This window comes from Rutidosis leptorrhynchoides, chromosome 3 (assembly GCF_046630445.1).
Source record: "Rutidosis leptorrhynchoides isolate AG116_Rl617_1_P2 chromosome 3, CSIRO_AGI_Rlap_v1, whole genome shotgun sequence".
Classification (NCBI taxonomy): domain Eukaryota; kingdom Viridiplantae; phylum Streptophyta; class Magnoliopsida; order Asterales; family Asteraceae; genus Rutidosis; species Rutidosis leptorrhynchoides.
In genome coordinates, this window is record NC_092335.1 from 594,606,083 (window position 1) to 594,625,863 (window position 19,781).

Here is a 19,781-nt window from a genome sequence, read left to right on the forward strand (position 1 = left end):
AATAGTATGAAACTTAATATGGAAAGTCAGTGAGAAATATTAGTTTTTGACTTATTTAATAAGTTGTGTTTTACAGGGGAAAAAAACTCAAATAACCGTGAATTTTCATTCATGTCATGACTTTTGAACAACGACTTTTATTAACTACTCATGTACAATGTTAATTTGATAAATTCAATTATTCAATAGGTTATAACAAACAATACTTATATATCTATCACTTATTGTTCAAAGACATCTTATATTAATTTTAGACAATATAACTTAATAGGAAAAAATACCCCTTAGTATGAATACATGTAACGATATTATGAACTTACATTTCATTAGTTGCTTTCATAATTGCTTAATGGAATAAAGAGGGTTAGCTCGCCTTCTTTGTTCGGCCCAACAAATAAGAAAAAGAGGCATGTAAACGACTCAACTATTCAACAAAAAAAATAAAAAATAGAAGGATGACGTAAGCATGACGTCAACTGATGTCACAGTACCAAACAAAAACCTCGTATATATAAAACGACCACATGCCGTTTATGGATGACAAAAATACTAGTACCCGATGGGTAAACCTGAAACTCGACACTTTGGGTCGGGTTTGGGTCTGGATATTCAGGTATAGGGCTGGGTGTGGGGACTGTTTTAAATTTTTTACGGGTTCGGTTTTGGGGACGGGTTAAGATACAAACTCGCATATTCAGACCGTATACCCGACCCGATGAGGTTTTCAATTGCAATAATAACAATAATTATATTAATAGTAATAATATAAGCTGCAAAATGATATTATACGATAGTTCGTTATGCGTATATATTCATTTAGATTTAGTACTCATTTAATAGCATTATTGAAACAAATATAGAAATGGGTGAATGGAGCATGAGAATGACTAACAATGGAGATATTTGATACTCGCGAGAAAAACCCGTTAACCCGAGAGGTAGTAGTAAATGGGGATCCTATTTACTCATGGAAAAACCCGATAACCCAATAGTTAGTAAGTAAATGGGGACTCAGAGGATATGGATCCGAATTTGAGACATGGTTTCTTATTTGGGTTCGGGTCCGAGATTAACTAGACCCGATCCAAACCCGATCCGATATCATCTTTAATATCATTTGAGTAATAGTATATATAGATAACAAATGCACCTTTAACAAGTTTTTCCCATAATTTAACTTCAGGTCATGCTATTCTACAAATACATATTTTGAATTGCATTTTAATTTGAAGAGCTCACAAAACTGATGTAATTCAAACTAGACAACGTACATTAAAAAATAACCTGAAAAACATAGACACAATACACACATAATTAATATAATGCAAGAATGACATATTAATATGTTATCTAATCCGATACCAGTATGGGATTCACACTACAGTTCTTGAATTGATCCAATTTGAAGATGATGCTCATACATAGAAAGCTATCAACAAAGTTATGTCGAAACATATCTAGTACTAAAATCTGCATGAGATTATGATAACCGCTAAATCGGACAAGATTCACATCAAACAAAACCTGAACTAGCATACCGAGTCCGATATATAATCACATCTTAAATACTTACATCCAAGCTATCTCTTAACGATTCCAATTCAGATGTATATATCCTTCTCACAACCTTACCAATATAAACCCCGTCGTAACAACCACTCGCGATAACTCTGAGCTTCTCGCAAAGCGAGTACTTGCCATAAAATTAGAAGGCTCGCAAAGCTAGTCGAAAACTGTGGCAAATACAAAAATAATTCAAGAAAAAAATGTAGAAAAAATAAGTGAAGGGACTAGTTATGTAACATCATCATTACTCGTAAAAAAAGACTCGCCCTATGAACCGGAGTGCAAAAACCGCCTTGAATTTAATAAAAACAACGACCGACTCTTGCTTGTTTATAAAAAGCAGCTTTCTCCAATTTCAGGGTTAACCTCAAAACACAGACACACCAAAACACACACACACACACACGCACACACGAAAGAACCCTTCTTTTCTCCCTACTCATTCTCTATCACACAAACACATAAAACCCTAATAATTTTAATTTGATGTTTATCAATCTTTTGTTCATCTCTACACCCAAAGGTATGTACTTTTCGTTTGTGTCTTTGATTTAATCGATTAAATACCTTCGATTGATTTGATTATTTAATCAATTGTTTTGTTTTTTCGTTTTTTTTTTTTTTTTTTTGTAGTTTAAAAGAGAGTGGAGTTTGTGAAATCTCATGGCCGGAACCCTAAGATCGAGCTTGCCGTCGAGGTTACGGCAGCTTTTATCCGGTGAAGGACATATCGGTCCAAGTGTTAAACTTGATTCTGAAACTGTAAGAATTTATGCTCTGTTTTGTGTTTGTTTGGTGTTTTTTAAATTTGAGTTAGGGCTACATTTGGAGTTGTTAACTAATTGATTGATGTGTAGTTAGGGCATTATGTTGCGTTTATAATGTGTATGCAGTAATTGTATGTGCGTATATATAGGTCTGAGTGTTATGGATCAACAGAAATTAGGGTTTATAGTATTATTAAGTACATAGTAGTAAAAAAATGCTCAAATAACTTGCATCATTCAGTGAAAGTTTGTTATATTGACTCTAGCAAATATTTTATCCGTGTTAGACACGATATTGACAGAAAATATCAAAAGAATTCTATATTCTATATTTATCTTATAATCAGGCAAATGGTCTCGTAGAGCATATATAATACTTCAATTGTGTGAGGTCTTATAAGAGGTTTATGAATATAGTCGCTTATCTTTGATGATGGCATGATATAACCTATTTATGTCTGCATTAAAGCAAACATGATTTGAACCTTATTTAACATCGTTTAGAGAAAAGTGCGACTCTTTCTTATAAGAAGACAACATTGGCTTAACATACATAAAGTGGATCGAGAAAAATACTAATTTTCTTTTGTTTTTCTTTATTTTTTTTCATGCAGCCCCCAAAAGTGAAGGCTTTTATTGACAAGGTGATTCAGTGTCCGTTACAAGACATAGCAATCCCTCTGTCAGGATTTCGTTGGGAGTATAACAAGGTGACAAGATCACACTCTACCTCTTATTTGACTTAATTTACTCTAGAAAATAGCTAACATAAATAATACGTAGTTAATAAAATTTACTTAACTTGTGCTATTTGGTTTTCAGGGAAATTTTCATCATTGGAGGCCGCTGTTTTTGCATTTTGATACATATTTCAAGACATACTTGTCTAACAGGAAGGATCTCCTTTTAGCAGATAACTTAGAAAATGATACTCCTTTTCCAAAACAAACAGTTCTTCAGATCTTGCGTGTGATGCAAATCGTTTTAGAGAATTGTCACAACAAAAGTTCCTTTGATGGTTTAGAGGTATGATGAAATAGTTTTAAATGTGATCCGTTGATATCTTTTATAATGTTTATTAAAGGTGGTTAATTTTACCCAAGATTTTATCAATGAGCTGTTTAAGGTTGTGTTTAAAGAGGATCCCACTTGTATCTATCTTACCAAAACCTACTGCCTACATCATTTATATATATTAACTGAAGTTTCCTTTGCTTGTTCAGCATTTCAAGCTCTTGCTTGCATCAACGGACCCCGAGATTGTAATTGCAACTTTAGAGACTCTTTCGGTGTTGGTCAAAATAAGTCCCTCGAAACTTCACGCAAGTGGGAAACTAGTTGCATGCGGTTCATTAAACAATCGCCTTTTGTCTTTAGCACAAGGATGGGGAAGCAAAGAAGAGGGTTTGGGCTTGTATTCATGCGTTATGTTAAACGAAAGAACACAAGATGAAGGTCTAAGCTTATTCCCGCCCGACGTACAAACAGAAACCGACAATTCTCAAAACCGAGTTGGTTCTACTCTCTACTTTGAGTTGCACGGTACAAGTCCCCAAAGCACAAGTGTTATTCAAATTCCCGATCTACATTTGCGTAAGGAGGATGATTTATCTTTGATGAAATCATTGATTGAGCAGTATAATGTACCATCCGAGCATAGGTTCTCGTTGTTAACAAGAATTCGATACGCTCACGCCTTTCGATCTTCTAGAATTTGCAGACTGTATAGCAAGATTTGCTTACTTTCGTTTATCGTTCTTGTTCAATCGAGTGATTCGCATGATGAACTCGTTTCCTTTTTTGCTAATGAGCCCGAATACACGAACGAGTTAATAAGATTAGTGAAATCTGAAGAGACGATACCCGGAACAGTTCGTACACTTGCAATGCATGCTCTTGGATCTCAACTAGCTGCATACTCATCATCAAATGAGCGGGCCCGGATTCTAAGCGGGTCAAGCGTTAGTTTTGCTGGTGGAAACCGCATGATACTTTTAAATGTTCTGCAAAGGGCAATTTCGTCCTTAAACAACTCCAGTGACCCGTCGTCAGTTGCATTCATCGAAGCACTTTTACAATTCTATTTACTTCATGTTATATCTACATCAAGTTCGGGGAGTGTAATACGGGGATCGGGAATGGTTCCGACTTTTTTACCCCTTCTAGAAGATTCAGATCCTTCACACATGCATCTTGTATGCTTAGCTGTTAAAACACTGCAAAAGCTCATGGACTATAGCAATTCAGCTGTTACTCTTTTTAAAGATTTGGGTGGAGTTGACCTTTTGACTAACCGATTGCAAATAGAAGTGGTTAGGGTGATTGGGTCAGAAATAGGAGACAATGGGTCAATGAGCATTGGTGAGTCTTCAAACTCAAACTCAAACCCTAATCTTGATTCACCAAATACACAGAAAAGGCTCATTAGGGTTCTGTTAAAGGCACTTGGTTCTGCTACTTATTCTCCAGCCAATTTGACCCGTACTCCAAATGATGTTTCATTGCCTACCACTTTATCGATGATATTTGAAAATGTGAATAAGTTTGGTGGGGATATATATTCAGCAGCTGTTACTGTTATGAGTGAAATGATACATAAAGACCCAACTTGTTATGCTTCATTAGATGAATTGGGTTTACCCGATGCTTTTCTAAAATCGGTTAAAGCAGGGATTTATCCTTCTTCAAAAGCCCTAGTTTGTGTTCCTAATGGTATTGGCGCAATTTGTCTTAACACTAAAGGGTTAGAAACAGTTAAAGAATCTTCATCATTAAGTTTTCTGCTTGATGTTTTCACTGATAAGAAGTATGTAATGCCAATGAACGATGCAATAGTGCCGTTGGCGAATGCTGTTGAGGAGCTTTTACGTCACGTATCTTCTTTAAGAGGTACTGGTGTAGATATAATCGTTAAGATTGTAAAGGAAATTGCTTTAGTAGAGGATCGTAAGGGTAAATTGGGAAAAGTTGAAGATGGTAGTGGTATGGAGATGGACACCGAAGATAAAGAAAATGGTGATGAGCAGTTTCTTCAATTAAGCATTTTTCACGTGATGGTTTTAGTTCACCGAACAATGGAAAACGCCGAAACGTGTCGGTTGTTTGTTGAAAAAGAAGGAATTGAATCTTTGTTGAAGCTTTTGTTAAGACCGAGTATAACTCAGTCTTCAGAAGGGATGTCTATTGCTTTGCATAGCACCATGGTTTTTAAGAGCTTTACTCAACATCACTCGGGCCCACTAGCACGTGCGTTTTGCTCTGCTCTTCGGGGCTATTTGGAGTCAACTCGGGACAAGTTCAAGATTCTTTCGGGCTCGTTTTTGCTTGACCCGAAAGCGACCCCGAATTCTGAGCTTTTTTCTTCACTTTTTCTTGTGGAGTTTCTTTTGTTTCTTGCTGCCTCGAAAGACAATCGATGGGTTACTGCTTTGCTTCAAGAATTCGGTAATGAAAGTAAGGATGTTTTAGTTTTTATTGGAGACACTCATCGTCAAATTTTATGGCAGATTGCATTACTTGATGATGCTAAGTGTAAAACCGAGGAAGACGATGTTGTTTCTGGTTCTGGTTCTGGTTCTGCTGATGTGTCACGCCACTTGGATTCTAGTAATTCAGAGTCTGAGGAACAAAGATTTAATTCGTTTAGGCAGTTTCTGGATCCGATAATGAGACGAAGAGTATCAGGATTGAGTTTTGAATCACAGTTTTTTGATCTGATTAATCTATATCGTGATCTTGCTCATACATCTGGTCTTCCACAGCATCTTGTAGCAGGCGGCAGCCGCCAATCACCGCCAGATGGTGTTAGCGGCGGCGGTTCTCGGGAAGCAGATAAACAAAGGTCATATTATTCGTCTTGTTGTGATATGATGAGGTCACTTTCGTTACATATTACACACTTGTTTCAAGAGCTAGGCAAAGCAATGTTGCTTCCATCTAGAAGACGAGATGACATTGTAACGGTTACCCCTGCTTCTAAATCAGTCGCCTCGACTTTCGCTGACATCACGTTGGCTCATATGAAGTTTGAAGGTCATGCAAGTGTGACATCATGGTCACCCAAGTGTCGGTATTTCGGGAAAGTTATAGACTTTATCGACGGGGTTCTACTAGAAAAACCCGACACCTGCAACCCTGTTTTATTAAACTGTTTATATGGTCGTGGTGTCATTCAGTTGGTTTTAACCACCTTTGAAGCTACAAGCGAGCTGTTATTTACAGTTAATCGAACTCCTGCATCTCCAATGGAGACAGATGAAGGGAGTTCAAAGACCGAGTCGGTCGAAACCGTGCGTTCGTGGATAGACGGGCCGTTAGCCAGTTATGGTAAACTTATGGATCATCTGGTGACATCATCTTTTATTTTGTCTCCATTCACAAAACATTTTCTTACACAACCGATTATAACCGGTGACATCATGTTTCCACGGGACGCTGAGGCTTTTGTAAAGGGTCTTCAATCTATGATTTTGAAAACGGTGCTACCCGTATGGACTCACCCGCAGTTCACCGACTGTAGTGACGATTTTATTGCAATCGTTATATCTATAATCCGTCATGTTTTTTCTGGGGTTGAAGTGAGAAGTGTAAGCAATTCTGGGTCAAGGCTCGCGGGCCCACCTCCAAACGAAATGACTATATCTACAATTGTGGAAATGGGCTTTACTCGGGCTCGAGCTGAAGAGGCGTTAAGACAGGTGGGATCAAATAGCGTGGAATTAGCAATGGAGTGGCTGTTTTCGCATCCAGAGGAAGTTGTTGAAGAAGATGATGAACTTGCTCGTGCACTTGCAATGTCACTTGGTAATAATGGAACTGATGATGTAAAGGATGATGATACGGTGACATCAGAAAGTAGTCAACCGATTGAAGAGGAAACTGTTCAGTTACCACCTGTTGTTGACTTGTTGTCTACTTGTAAGAAGCTTCTAGAAACGAAAGATTCTTTAGCTTTTCCGGTTCGGGATCTTTTATCGTTGATCTGTTCTCAAAATGATGGGCGATACAGATCCGATGTCATACTGTTTATTCTAGAACAAGTGAAGATTTGCAGTTCTGATTATAACAATGGAAAAAATAATACTTTATCGTCCCTTTTTCATGTTCTTGCTTTGATTCTTAACGAGGATAAAGACGCGCGAGAAGTTGCTTCCAAAAATGGTCTGGTCAAAGTTGTAGATGATCTTTTGTTAAATTGGAACTCTCAAACAAGTGATAGTGCGACAGTAGTTGTTCCCAAATGGGTGACAGCCGCCTTTCTAGCCGTCGATCGCCTTTCACAGGTTGATCAAAAGTTGAACGATGATGTTTTGGAGCTGTTAAAGAAAGACAATGTCGGTAACCAGAATTCGTTGGTGATAAACGATGAAAAGCAAATTAATTTGGGATTAACTTCAAAGCTTATTAGTGTTGATGAACAAAAGAGATTAGTTGAAATATGTTGTGGCTTTTTAACCAAACCGTTACCTGCTGAAACGATCCATGCTGTTTTACAGTTATGTTCAACGCTAACTAAAACTCATTCTGTGGCGGTTAGTTTTCTAGAAGCTGGCGGTTTACCGTTACTGTTATCTTTGCCTACAAGTAGCCTATTTGTCGGTTTCGATAACGTTGCCGCCACTATCATCCGGCATATTCTAGAAGATCCACAAACGTTACAACAAGCAATGGAAAGTGAAATTAAGCATAGTGTTGTAGCCGGTGGCAGTCGACAAGCAAACGGAAGGCTAACACCCCGTAACTTTCTACTAAATATGAATTCCGTTCTTTCGCGGGACCCCGTTATCTTTATGCGGGCCGCAAGGGCCGTTTGCCAAATTGAAACGCACGGGGATAGACCGTTTGTTGTCTTGGTAAAGGATAAATCCAAAGAAAAGGAGGAAAAAGATAAACCAAATAGTACCACCAAAAATGCAAAAGCTCATCGTAAGCCGACTCAAAGTTTTACTGCTGTAATCGAGCTGCTTTTGGAGTCTGTTATTACTTTTGTACCCCCGTCAGAAGATACGTCAGTGGCGGGGTCGAGTTCTTCGGTTACAGATATGGATGTTGATGTTAATCTGAGTAAGGTTAAAGGGAAAGCTATTGCATCGGGATCCGAAGAGAACGAAGAAAACGGGCAAGAATCATCTGCATCGTTGGCTAAAGTTGTATTCATTTTGAAGCTGTTAAAGGAGATTTTATTGATGTATGGTTCATCTGTTCATGTTCTGCTACGAAAAGATGCTGAACTTAATGGAATATTCCACCACATTCTTTGTAATTTTCTTCATTATTCAAAAAGCTCTAAATCTGAAAAGAAAGATGGAGACTGGCGGCACAAACTAGCAAACCGGGCTAGCCAATTCTTAGTGGCTGCGTGTGTGCGTTCTTCAGAGGCAAGAAAAAGAATTTTTATTGAACTTAACAACGCGTTTACTGACTTTATTGATAATTCAAAAGTTAATCGGCCACCTGGAAAAGATATCCAAGCTTTTGTTGATTTGCTCGGTGATGTAATGGCTGCCCGTTCGACTACGGGTGCTTCGGTTGCTGGAGAAGCTTCGGTTACGTTTATAGACGTTGGATTGGTGAGGTCGCTTACACGAACGTTACAAATTTTGGACTTGGATCATGCTGATTCGTTAAAGATTGTACCAGGGCTTGTAAAGGTTTTGGAATTGGTGACTAAAGAACATGTTCATGCAGCTGAGGCAAATTCTGCAAAAGCTGATAGTTTGACCAAACCTTCATCTGACCATGTTGACCATGGAAGAATGGAGAATACTGGTGATAATGATGTATCTCGGTCAACTGAAACAACGTCTTTACCTAATGTGAATTCTGCACCTACAGAAGCTATTACAGATGATATGGAGCATGATCAAGATATGGATGGAGGTTTTGGTAACCCTAATGAAGATGATTACATGCAAGATAGTAATGAGGAAACACGTGGTATTGAAAATGGTCTTGGTTCAGTTGGAATAAGATTCGAGATTCAACCTGATATTCATGAAGATGATGAGGATATGTCAGGTGATGAAGAAGGGGATGAAGGTGATGAAGATGATGATGATGATGATGGGGATGATGATGAGGATGGGCATAATGATCTGGAAGAAGAAGAAGAAGATGAAGGTCATCATTTGCCACATCATGAAATTGATCAAGATGACCATGAAATTGAAGAGGAGTTTGATGAGGATATGATCGAGGAAGAAGAAGATGATGAGGATGATGATGATGGTGGAGTTATATTAAGATTGGGTGAGGGTATGAATGGGATAAATGTGTTGGATCATATTGAAGTATTTGGTAGAGACCATAGTTTTAATAATGATACTCTCCACGTGATGCCTGTTGAAGTCTTCGGTTCGAGACGACAAGGTCGTACGACATCGATCTATAATCTTTTGGGGAGATCAGGTGACGGTTCTGTTCAGTCTCAGCATCCACTTCTAATCGAGCCTTCTTCGTCACGTGCAGCTTCATCCCGTCAAACAGGTACATCTTTTGTATTAGGAAACGTTTTTCTTCTTTAGTTATTTTTTGATGTTTAAGCTATAGCAGGAGAAAGATTGGTTAATAGGTCACAGTTGTTTGGTATTAACGGCTATAATTTTTGATATGGGTCAAAAGAGGCAAGCCTGGGGTGGGTTGACCGAAAACTTTATCTGTCAATTTTTTGAACTTCTGTTATAAAAAATATATATGTGAAAAATATGGTTTCAAACTTTTTACTAATCTGTTAATAATATACCTTTTTAAACAGTACGCTTTTGTTGGTTTTTTGAATATAAAAATCACTTTTACAATTTTTTTAACGCGCATTGTTATTATTTTGTATTATTGTATTATGGTACTACCTATATAAACTATTTTGACCTATTAAGGAATAAAACATAACTCTGATTGACTCATAGTATCCATATATGTCTTTATTTGACATATGTTTTACATTTTCCACCCAGATAATACTCGTGAGGGTCACCTTGAAAGAAATTTGGAGTCTTCATCGTCACGATTGGATTCAATTTTTCGGTCTTTGAGAAGTGGCCGACATGGACAGCAAGGAAACAGGCTCAACATGTGGACTGATGATGCGCCAGGTGGCGGATCTAATACATCTAGCATCCCTTCAGGCCTTGAAGATCTGTTAGTTTCGCATCTAACGCGTCCAACCACAGAGAAAACCTCTGATGATCAAGACAAAACGGTGGATGGTCAACCCAAAAACGAGCCTGGTCAATCCCAAGAATCAGCTGAAATGGTACCCGAAACCACTGTTGACAACAATGGTCCTTGTGATCAAACAGTAGATGAATCCCGAGGGGTCAACGATGATGTGAACGAACCAAATGGTCAACCTCTGTCTGCTGATATGCAGTTTGACCAAAACGATAATGTTTCCCGGGACGCTGAAGCCGCTAGCCAAAATAGTAGTGAAAGTGGGGCCACCTTAGGTGAAAGCCTTAGAAGCCTTGATGTTGAAATTGGAAGTGCTGATGGTCACGATGATGTCAGCGAGAGGCAAGGTACAAGAAGAACAAACGTACAACTCAACACTGCATCAATAACAGCAAGAGATGCATCTCTTCATAGTGTGACCGAAGTTTCCGAAAATCATAGTCAAGAGTCGAACCAAACTGACCCGGGTCAAGATGCGAACCGTGATGGTGCAGCCGGTGCTGGTTCCGGTTCCGGGTCCGCACCAATCAACCAAGCGTTTCTGAATGCTCTTCCCGAGGAGTTACGTGCTGAGGTTCTATCGGGTCGACAGGGCCCCACGGCGGCTCAACCCGCACCGAACACGAACACTGAACCACAAAATGATGGAGACATAGACCCCGAGTTTTTAGCCGCACTTCCACCAGACATTCGGGCTGAAGTTTTAGCCCAACAACAGGCCCAAGGGCTAAACCGGGCCCAAGAATTGGAAGGTCAACCCGTAGAAATGGATACTGTATCGATAATTGCTACATTCCCATCAGATATACGGGAAGAGGTAAGTTTTTTAGGATGTTAAATTATTTTGTTATTTTTTGGTAATGTTTACGATTTTGAATAATGTATATATATTTTAGGTTCTTTTAACGTCGTCTGATGCGGTTCTTGCTAATCTTACACCTGCTCTTGTTGCGGAGGCAAACTTGTTGCGAGAACAGTTTGCTCGTCGGTACAATCATCGGACACTTTTGGGTATGTTTCCTAGGAGCCGGCGGGGTGAATCTTCTAGAAGAGGTGAAGGAATTGGATCCAGCTTAATCACTCGTAGGTCAAGTGCTAGTAAACCCGTTGAAACTGAAGGGGCTCCTTTGGTCGACAAAGATGATCTTAAAGCCATGGTTCGGTTGCTTCGTGTAGTCCAGGTATAATCTGATATACTGGTTGTTATATATGGCTATTATGTATAGGTAAATTTGGGTAATATGTTATTATAACCCGTTACACAACCTGTCTTTTTTGTGTTTGTTCATACATTCTTGATGATGTAATGTTTTATTTTTTACAGCCGCTTTACAAACCTCAGCTACAGAGACTGCTATTGAATTTATGTGCTCACGTTGAAACTCGTTCGTCTGTAGTGAAAATATTAATGGATTTGCTATTGCTAGACTTAAGAAAACCTGGCGATAATTCGGCTACATCTGAGCCATCATACAGACTTTATGCCTGCCAGAGCCACGTCATGTATTCTCGTCCTCAACGTTTTGATGGTGAGAATCCTAATACATATATAAGATTGTATGAATATTAGTTTAATTACTCTTTTAAAGCTAAGATAATATTTATTTTTTATAATAGGTGTACCTCCATTGGTCTCGCGGCGTGTTCTAGAAACTTTGACTTATTTGGCCCGGAACCATGCATTTGTTGCAAAACTTCTGCTTCAATTTAAATTTTCTCCGATGGAGTCGAACGTTCTTGACCAGACTCGTGGAAAAAACATCATGGTCATTCAAGATAACGAAACCGAAAAACAAGATCTCTTAGCCATAGGGATGCTGTTAAGTCTGTTAAATCAGCCACTTTATCTGAGAAGTATTGCACATCTTGAGCAGGTAATATTTTTTTTTTAATTAAAAATATCATCTTTTTTTCCTCTCTCAAAATATAGCAATTTTTCGATGTTTATCATTGGTGTTTGACCTTCATTTCAGTTGCTGAACTTGTTAGACGTGATCATTGATAATGCTGAAAGTAAGCAAACTACTCCTGAAAGTTGGGTATCTGAAGAAACACCTGCGGAAATACCCGTTTCAGACGCAAATGTGGGCGGGTCTGATGGTTCGGACACCAAATTAGTCAAAGCTGATAATGCATCTAAGCCCTCATCGTCTGGTGTTAATACCGATACCGAATGCGACTCTCGCACCGTTTTATCGAACTTGCCACAACCAGAACTGCGCCTTCTTTGCTCACTGCTTGCACGTGAGAGGTATGAGATAATTCATAACTGTTTCAGTTTACATTCCTTATTTTGCTTATATATATGGCTGACACTTTATCTCTCATATGTTTTTTTTTTGTTATTTTTTTATTTTTTATATGTCAACTGATTATGCAATTAGTTAAAATTTGGTTTTTTTGACAGCATATCTTAGTCATCTGTTTCACCATATGTTGCCTTTTTAAGATAATTTGTTTGGATTAATAACGTATGCTTAATTATGATGTCCATGCTGTTGAGATAATCAAATGTTCGAAACAGAGGTGGCAAATTGGGTTGGATGTGTAATGCCTCAAAACAAGTTTGGGTTAACTTGAAACTTTTTGCCCTAGTTTAATATCCTACAAATATCATCACAAAACTCATTGGATAGTACTTAGGTGTCGATCTGATTATTGTTATATAGAAAAATTGATTTAGTTTTTTCCTGCATCAGAAATATAAATTATTTGGGACACATTAGCCTGTCTAACCTACTTTTGTAAAGCTTTTTTTTTCTTTTTTTTTTTTTAATTTTATTATCTTTTTTTAATATGCAACTATTTCCTCTTTATCTGATGACTTGTTTGAGTCAATACAAAAACATGATTCAGTCTTCTGGCTTCAAGTAAATCGGTATTCCATTAATTATCACAAGGGTAGAGGTTGTCATTAGGAAAACGTGTGTTTGTTGCTAAATCCATTAATTTTCAGTCGTTTTTAATTTTAATTTGCGCCTAATAGATGTATGCTTCTCTAATATCTACTCTTTTTTTAGTTTGTCGGATAATGCATATGCTCTTGTGGCGGAAGTATTAAAGAAATTGGTGACAATTGCACCCCGTCACCGTCATTTATTCATCACCGAGCTAGCTGGCGCAATGAAGAACCTCACAATATCAGCCATGGACGAATTACATAGATTCAGTCAAATCGACAAGGCACTTATTACAACTAACGCTTCAGACGGAGCCGCAATCTTGCGGGTCATACAAGCACTAAGCTTACTTGTCGCCTCACTTAATACACAAAAAGACCAAACACTCCCCGAAAACAATCAAACCGCTACCCTTACTCTTGTCGGTGACATAAATGTTTCTTTAGAACCTTTGTGGACAGAATTAAGCACGTGCATAAGCAAAATCGAGAGCTATTCTGACATGTCACCCGATGTAGAACCTTCATCAAGACCTTCGGGTGCAATATCTCCACTGCCAGCTGGCACTCAAAACGTGTTACCTTACATCGAATCGTTCTTCGTTATGTGTGAGAAGTTGCACCCTGGTAATCAAGAGTTTGGTGGTAATGCTGACGAGGCGACTACTTCCGGAAAAGTCGATGAAAAACATGTAGTGTTTGTGAAGTTTTCAGAAAAGCATAAGAAACTACTCAACGCGTTTATACGACAAAACCCGGGATTACTTGAAAAGTCATTTTCACTCATGCTTAAGGTCCCGCGTTTTATTGATTTTGACAACAAACGGTCTCATTTTAGATCTAAAATCAAACATCAACATGATCATCATCATAGTCCTTTGAGGATCTCTGTAAGACGGGCGTATATACTTGAAGATTCGTATAATCAATTGAGAATGAGACCGACTCAAGATTTAAAGGGCAGATTAACGGTTCATTTTCAAGGGGAAGAAGGTATCGATGCGGGTGGGCTTACGAGGGAATGGTATCAGCTTTTATCGAGGGTTATTTTCGATAAAGGAGCTCTGCTTTTTACAACTGTTGGTAACGATGCAACGTTTCAGCCGAATCCGAATTCCGTTTACCAAACGGAACACCTTTCGTATTTCAAGTTTGTTGGAAGAGTGGTAAGTGGTTTTGCTTTTTGTAAACGTGGCTAATTGGGTCGGTTCAAAATGGTTATTTAAAACCACTTTTTGTTTTGCTTAACTGGTTCATTTTACCTGTTTGACCCGTTAGAGGTAAAATGGGTTTGGCCAAAATAGTTCTTTAAACTACTTTTTGTTTTGCTTAACTGGTTGACTTTACCTGTTTGACCCATTAGAGGTAAATTGGGTTTGGGCCAAAATGATTCTTTAAAAACACATTTTGTTTTGCTTAACTGGTTCATTTGACCTGTTTGACCCTGTAAATCTTATTTATGAATATATGGGTTGAAATTGCCACTTTCAATTTGTGTCTTTAAGATCCAGAATTGTTCTTTTTTCTAAGTCAGATTCAACTGTAATTTAGGTTGGGAAGGCACTATTTGATGGTCAGTTGCTTGATGTACATTTTACAAGATCTTTTTACAAGCACATTCTTGGTGCAAAAGTAACGTACCATGATATTGAAGCGATCGACCCGGGTTACTTTAAGAACTTGAAGTGGATGCTTGAGGTTTGTTCAAGTGAAATTTGAACTTCTAAAAAATGTAGTTATTTTAATTACTGAATAATTCTAGTTTGATTGCCCGTTTGGAATTATTTTGCAGAATGATATAAGTGATATTCTGGATCTAACATTTAGTATTGATGCCGATGAAGAGAAGATGATATTGTGTGAACGATCAGAGGTAATAAAAACTTATATAACTTTCAGTTTTGTAACTTGTTGTAATCATAAGATTTGAATTTATATTTTGATTAACAAATTATGAATTTCAAAATCTAGGTTACTGATCATGAACTGATCCCGGGTGGAAGAAATGTTCGAGTGACGGAGGAAAACAAACATGAATATGTGGATCTAATTGCTGAACATCGATTAACAACTGCCATACGCCCTCAAATAAACGCTTTCTTGGAAGGGTTTAATGAATTGGTTTCACGCGATTTAATATCTATTTTTCATGACAAGGAATTAGAGTTGTTGATTAGTGGGCTTCCAGATATTGACCGTGAGTTTTTTTAATATATTTCTTCATTCTCAATGAAATCTCAATTATTTATTTTTTTCAAATTTATTGTGTATATATAAATATATAATATATATATATGGTTTTTTCAGTGGATGACATGAAAGCGAATACAGAGTATTCTGGTTATAGTGCTGCATCCCCTGTTATCCAATGGTTCTGGGAGGTTGTTCAAGGGTTCAGCAAAGAAGATAAGGCTCGATTGTTGCAATTTGTGACCGGTACCTCAAAGGTATATTGTTTTATTTATGTCAAAAATTATTTGTCTGATGTGTTTCGTGACATAAAATTCAAATCTTATGATTGGTTATGGACGTTTTGTTGCAGGTGCCATTAGAAGGATTCAGCGCGTTACAAGGAATCTCTGGATCGCAGAAGTTTCAGATTCACAAAGCGTATGGAAGGCCCGACCATCTGCCCTCAGCTCACACATGGTAACATTTCAGTTTGACTTTTGTTGACCTTTTTGAATACATCAAGTTTACATATCCGGAATTTAACTTTTTTTTTTTTTTTTTTTAATTATTACAAATGCAGTTTCAATCAGTTAGATTTACCGGAGTATCCTACAAAGGAGCATCTGGAGGAGAGACTGCTGCTTGCAATTCATGAAGCCAATGAAGGTTTCGGTTTTGGTTAAAAGAGAGAAGACATGAAAGCATCTGATGAGTGTAGATACATATTTATTTATCATGTCAAAAAAACAATATCTTTATCAGTTTTAAGAAAATTTCAGCAGAGATACACGTGTTTTGATATTTCTGTACAGTTTCAGCTTATCAAATTTTATAATTTCTGTCTGGCGATTTTCTTTTATGCCAATTTTATTCTATTTAGTAGTTGAATCTCTTGCACTTGTACATTGGAACAGTTTATTTACTGTTTACTTGTTATTGCATCGCATATTACTCTTCACAACGCTAGCGCCACTCGGCTCTCCCACCAACGGTGCCGTTGCTAGCAGCTGCCGTTGGTGCGCCGTTGGGGTGCCGTCGGGGATTGTGCTGTTTTAACAATATCAAACGACGCGAGTTTTGAATTAAAAAAAAAAAAAAAACAGAAAAAATCAGAAGTAGCCGCTGGGTTGGCAACAGATCTTTTTTTTTTTTTTAATTACAAAATAATATCTATATAATCACTACTGTATTTCACACATTCCACACTACTACAAACTGTCACTCAATATTACAAACAATATATTAATTTTTAAAAATACGTTCGAGAATGGATCAAGGCGATCAATATTATGATGAGGCTTATGCAATTGCAAATGTGTATAATCCACTGCAAGCCCTCGATTATATCGATTTTTTAGAACAAGATGAAGCCGAACAAGAAGTGGTTTCTATACCGATAGCTCTCAGAGGACATTTTTCACGAGATCGTGAAGGAAAAGCGCAAACATTGTTCAAAAATTATTTTTCCGACACGCCCACATTTTCAGAGGATAAGTTTAGAAGACGATTCGGTGTGAGCAAGTCTTTATTTATCCGTATATGTCAAGGTATACACAATTTTAATCACGCAACTATTCCCGAATATATTGATTTTTTTTTTTTTTTTGTCAAAAACGGGATGCAACCGGTTTATTAGGTTTTAATGTTTTTCAAAAATGTACGTCTGCCATAGGACAATTAGCGTACGATGTTGCGCCCGATGGATGCATTTGACGAATATGTACATATGGGTGAATCAACATCTTATAAATGTTTGGAAAACTTTTGCAAAAGTGTGTTACATTTATACGGGGCCGAGTACATGAGAAAGCCAAATGCACATGATGCGCAACGTATTATTGCTAGACATGAAATTCATAGTTTTCCGGGTATGTTAGGGAGTCGATTGTATGCATTGGGCTTGAAGAAATTGTCCAGTTAGTTGAAAAGGGCAATATACACGGGTCATCATGGTTACCCACCTATTATGCTAGAGGCAGTAGTCTCGTATGATATATGGATTTGGCTGCGTTTCTTGTAACCACTTCATCGAGTCAAACCACCATATGTTTTTTGAGTGTGAAGTGGCTAATATTTTGCGGAGAAAGGTGAAGATTTGGACAAACGTTTCATTGCCCTTATTTTCAGAATGGACGGATTGGATTGCTTGGTTCGAAGATAGGCAGGAATCTTAAGACACAAAGTCCAGGTTGTATGTCATCATCGCGTCTACAGTTTGGCATATTTGGAGGTTTAGAAACAGTCGTTTATTTCATCAACGTCTGTTAAAACGTTGTATTTTATTCTATTCTATTTGTCTTGATTCTTTTAATTGGTTTAGAAGTAGAGGTAAGAAAAATGTAACTTGAAACGAGTGGCACGTTAAGCTGTTGTAATTGGGTGTTTTCCCGGGTCTATTCTAGTTACTTGCTAGAATAGTCCGGTGATTTTAATGAATTTTGTTGTTAAAAAAAAAGGTATCGTGAAATAAAAAAACTTTAAAGCTTCAATAGGCAACATTAAAAACCCTACAAAATCCTCTAGGCTAGTTATATTCAAACATATCTAAAAATTGTTCGAAAAATGTTTACATCCATATTTTTTTTTATTATTATTAACTAGCTTAATGCTCGCGAATTCGCGGGGCTTATTTATGATACTAATCTAGAATAAATTTGAAACTCCATAAACTAATATTATAGTATTTGTTTGGTTGTGAGTTAACGGACGATATCATATAATGAGGCTGTATAGTTGTTGACAAAATCAAAACAAATATTAGAATTAATAGTGTACTAATGGATGATTCAATATTAGTAAACGAAAGGTGCGATCCAAATTTCAAAATTAAAGAACTTGATCATCAATCTACATGTTCGTTAATGTAAAAGACTGCATTCAAAAATCTGGTTGCTCACTTGGGGTTCACCTAAAAAATAACAATATGCATCGAAAGTGTGTCTATCCAACCCTTACAACAAAATGTAAGTTGGCAAACCCCTTAAACAACCAACATATTTTTAAATATTACTCCATATCTTCCAGTCGAATCCCTCATCTTTTAATTTATCTCGGCCGTTTAAGTCACAAGCCAATTTTTCTGCTCCTCGTGAGCTACTCATAAATAATGTCATTCGTGGATTTGCTTGATCATTAAGTCACAAAAAGTTATAATTATTAAGAAAATGAAGATCGATACTTTATTGCCACTATTTTGAAGTGCGTTTTAAGTTAATGATACGAAAGTGAAAAGGCGAATTAACCTCTCATGGTAGCATGTTCATCGTTTTGCCATCGGAATTGATGAAGTCGACATCCTCTGATGGCATCCCACAAGCATGAAGCAAGCGAGGCATTTGTTCCATAACAATACCTGTAAAGTCATTATAGTTTGTTACTAAATAGGCTAAATAGGCTATCCAGAACATGAAAAAGCTTATCCGTTAACACCAAATGGACTACAATGAAACATGAAATTCATGAATTCAATTATAAATGATTGTCCGTTGTCGTTAAGCATTAGTTAATACCCCAAATTTTATATGAAAAAGAGTCACTTTGCTCTCAACTTTAAGGACATGCTACTTGCCCATGTAAAGTGCTCCCATTAGCTGGAGTACCAAAATCTCAAGAGGAAAATTGAATGGCGTAATTAATGCCATCTATTATAACAAATAAGAATAAGATTCACAAAATAAGTATAAGGAAATTAGAATGAAGTTACTAAGTTAAACAAAAATAATAATGTTTAAAGGGTGTGTTAATGTTTAAAGGGTGTGTTACGGGGACAAAAGGCCTTCGAAAACCATGATTTTTTGACCAATGTATTTGAAAACATGTTAGTTTAGGATTTTCCACATCAAATACTCACATGTTCACTCCACATCTAGTAATAGGTTAACGACCCAAAACGAATTGATGATGGAAGAATTACCTTCAAACCTTGGCACTGTAAGAAGCCACCATTTATGTACCAGTAGCCATACTAAATTTATTTAAATGATAAAAAAAAAAAAAAATTAGAACTATCCATGAAGAGTTAAGAATTACTACCAATATAAGCAATCCAAAAGTAAGTATATATAGTCAGTAATATAATTAGTCATGAATCAATTTTATACTTGTTGGTTGTCATAGCTGAGGTAGAATGTTAGTGTTGGCCTAGGAAAAGATAAAACATGTTAAGTAAAAAAGACAAGTTAACATCCAAAAAAAATTAGAATGTTGTA

The 19,781-nt window shown here is 37.1% G+C and overlaps 1 protein-coding gene across 1 annotated transcript; it reads left to right on the plus strand.

Moving 5' to 3' along the window:
- The first annotated feature begins 2,016 nt into the window (after nt 1-2,016).
- LOC139902934 (E3 ubiquitin-protein ligase UPL2-like) lies at nt 2,017-16,464 on the plus strand. The gene is made up of 17 exons (XM_071885648.1): nt 2,017-2,089; nt 2,200-2,328; nt 2,948-3,043; nt 3,156-3,359; nt 3,557-9,818; nt 10,286-11,319; nt 11,399-11,683; nt 11,827-12,031; nt 12,120-12,376; nt 12,476-12,753; nt 13,523-14,567; nt 14,953-15,099; nt 15,194-15,274; nt 15,373-15,598; nt 15,709-15,848; nt 15,944-16,050; nt 16,154-16,464. The coding sequence occupies exons 2-17, from the start codon at nt 2,230-2,232 to the stop codon at nt 16,254-16,256; spliced, it is 10,569 nt and encodes a 3,522-aa protein (XP_071741749.1). The 5' UTR covers nt 2,017-2,089; nt 2,200-2,229; the 3' UTR covers nt 16,257-16,464.
- The last annotated feature ends 3,317 nt before the right edge of the window (nt 16,465-19,781 follow it).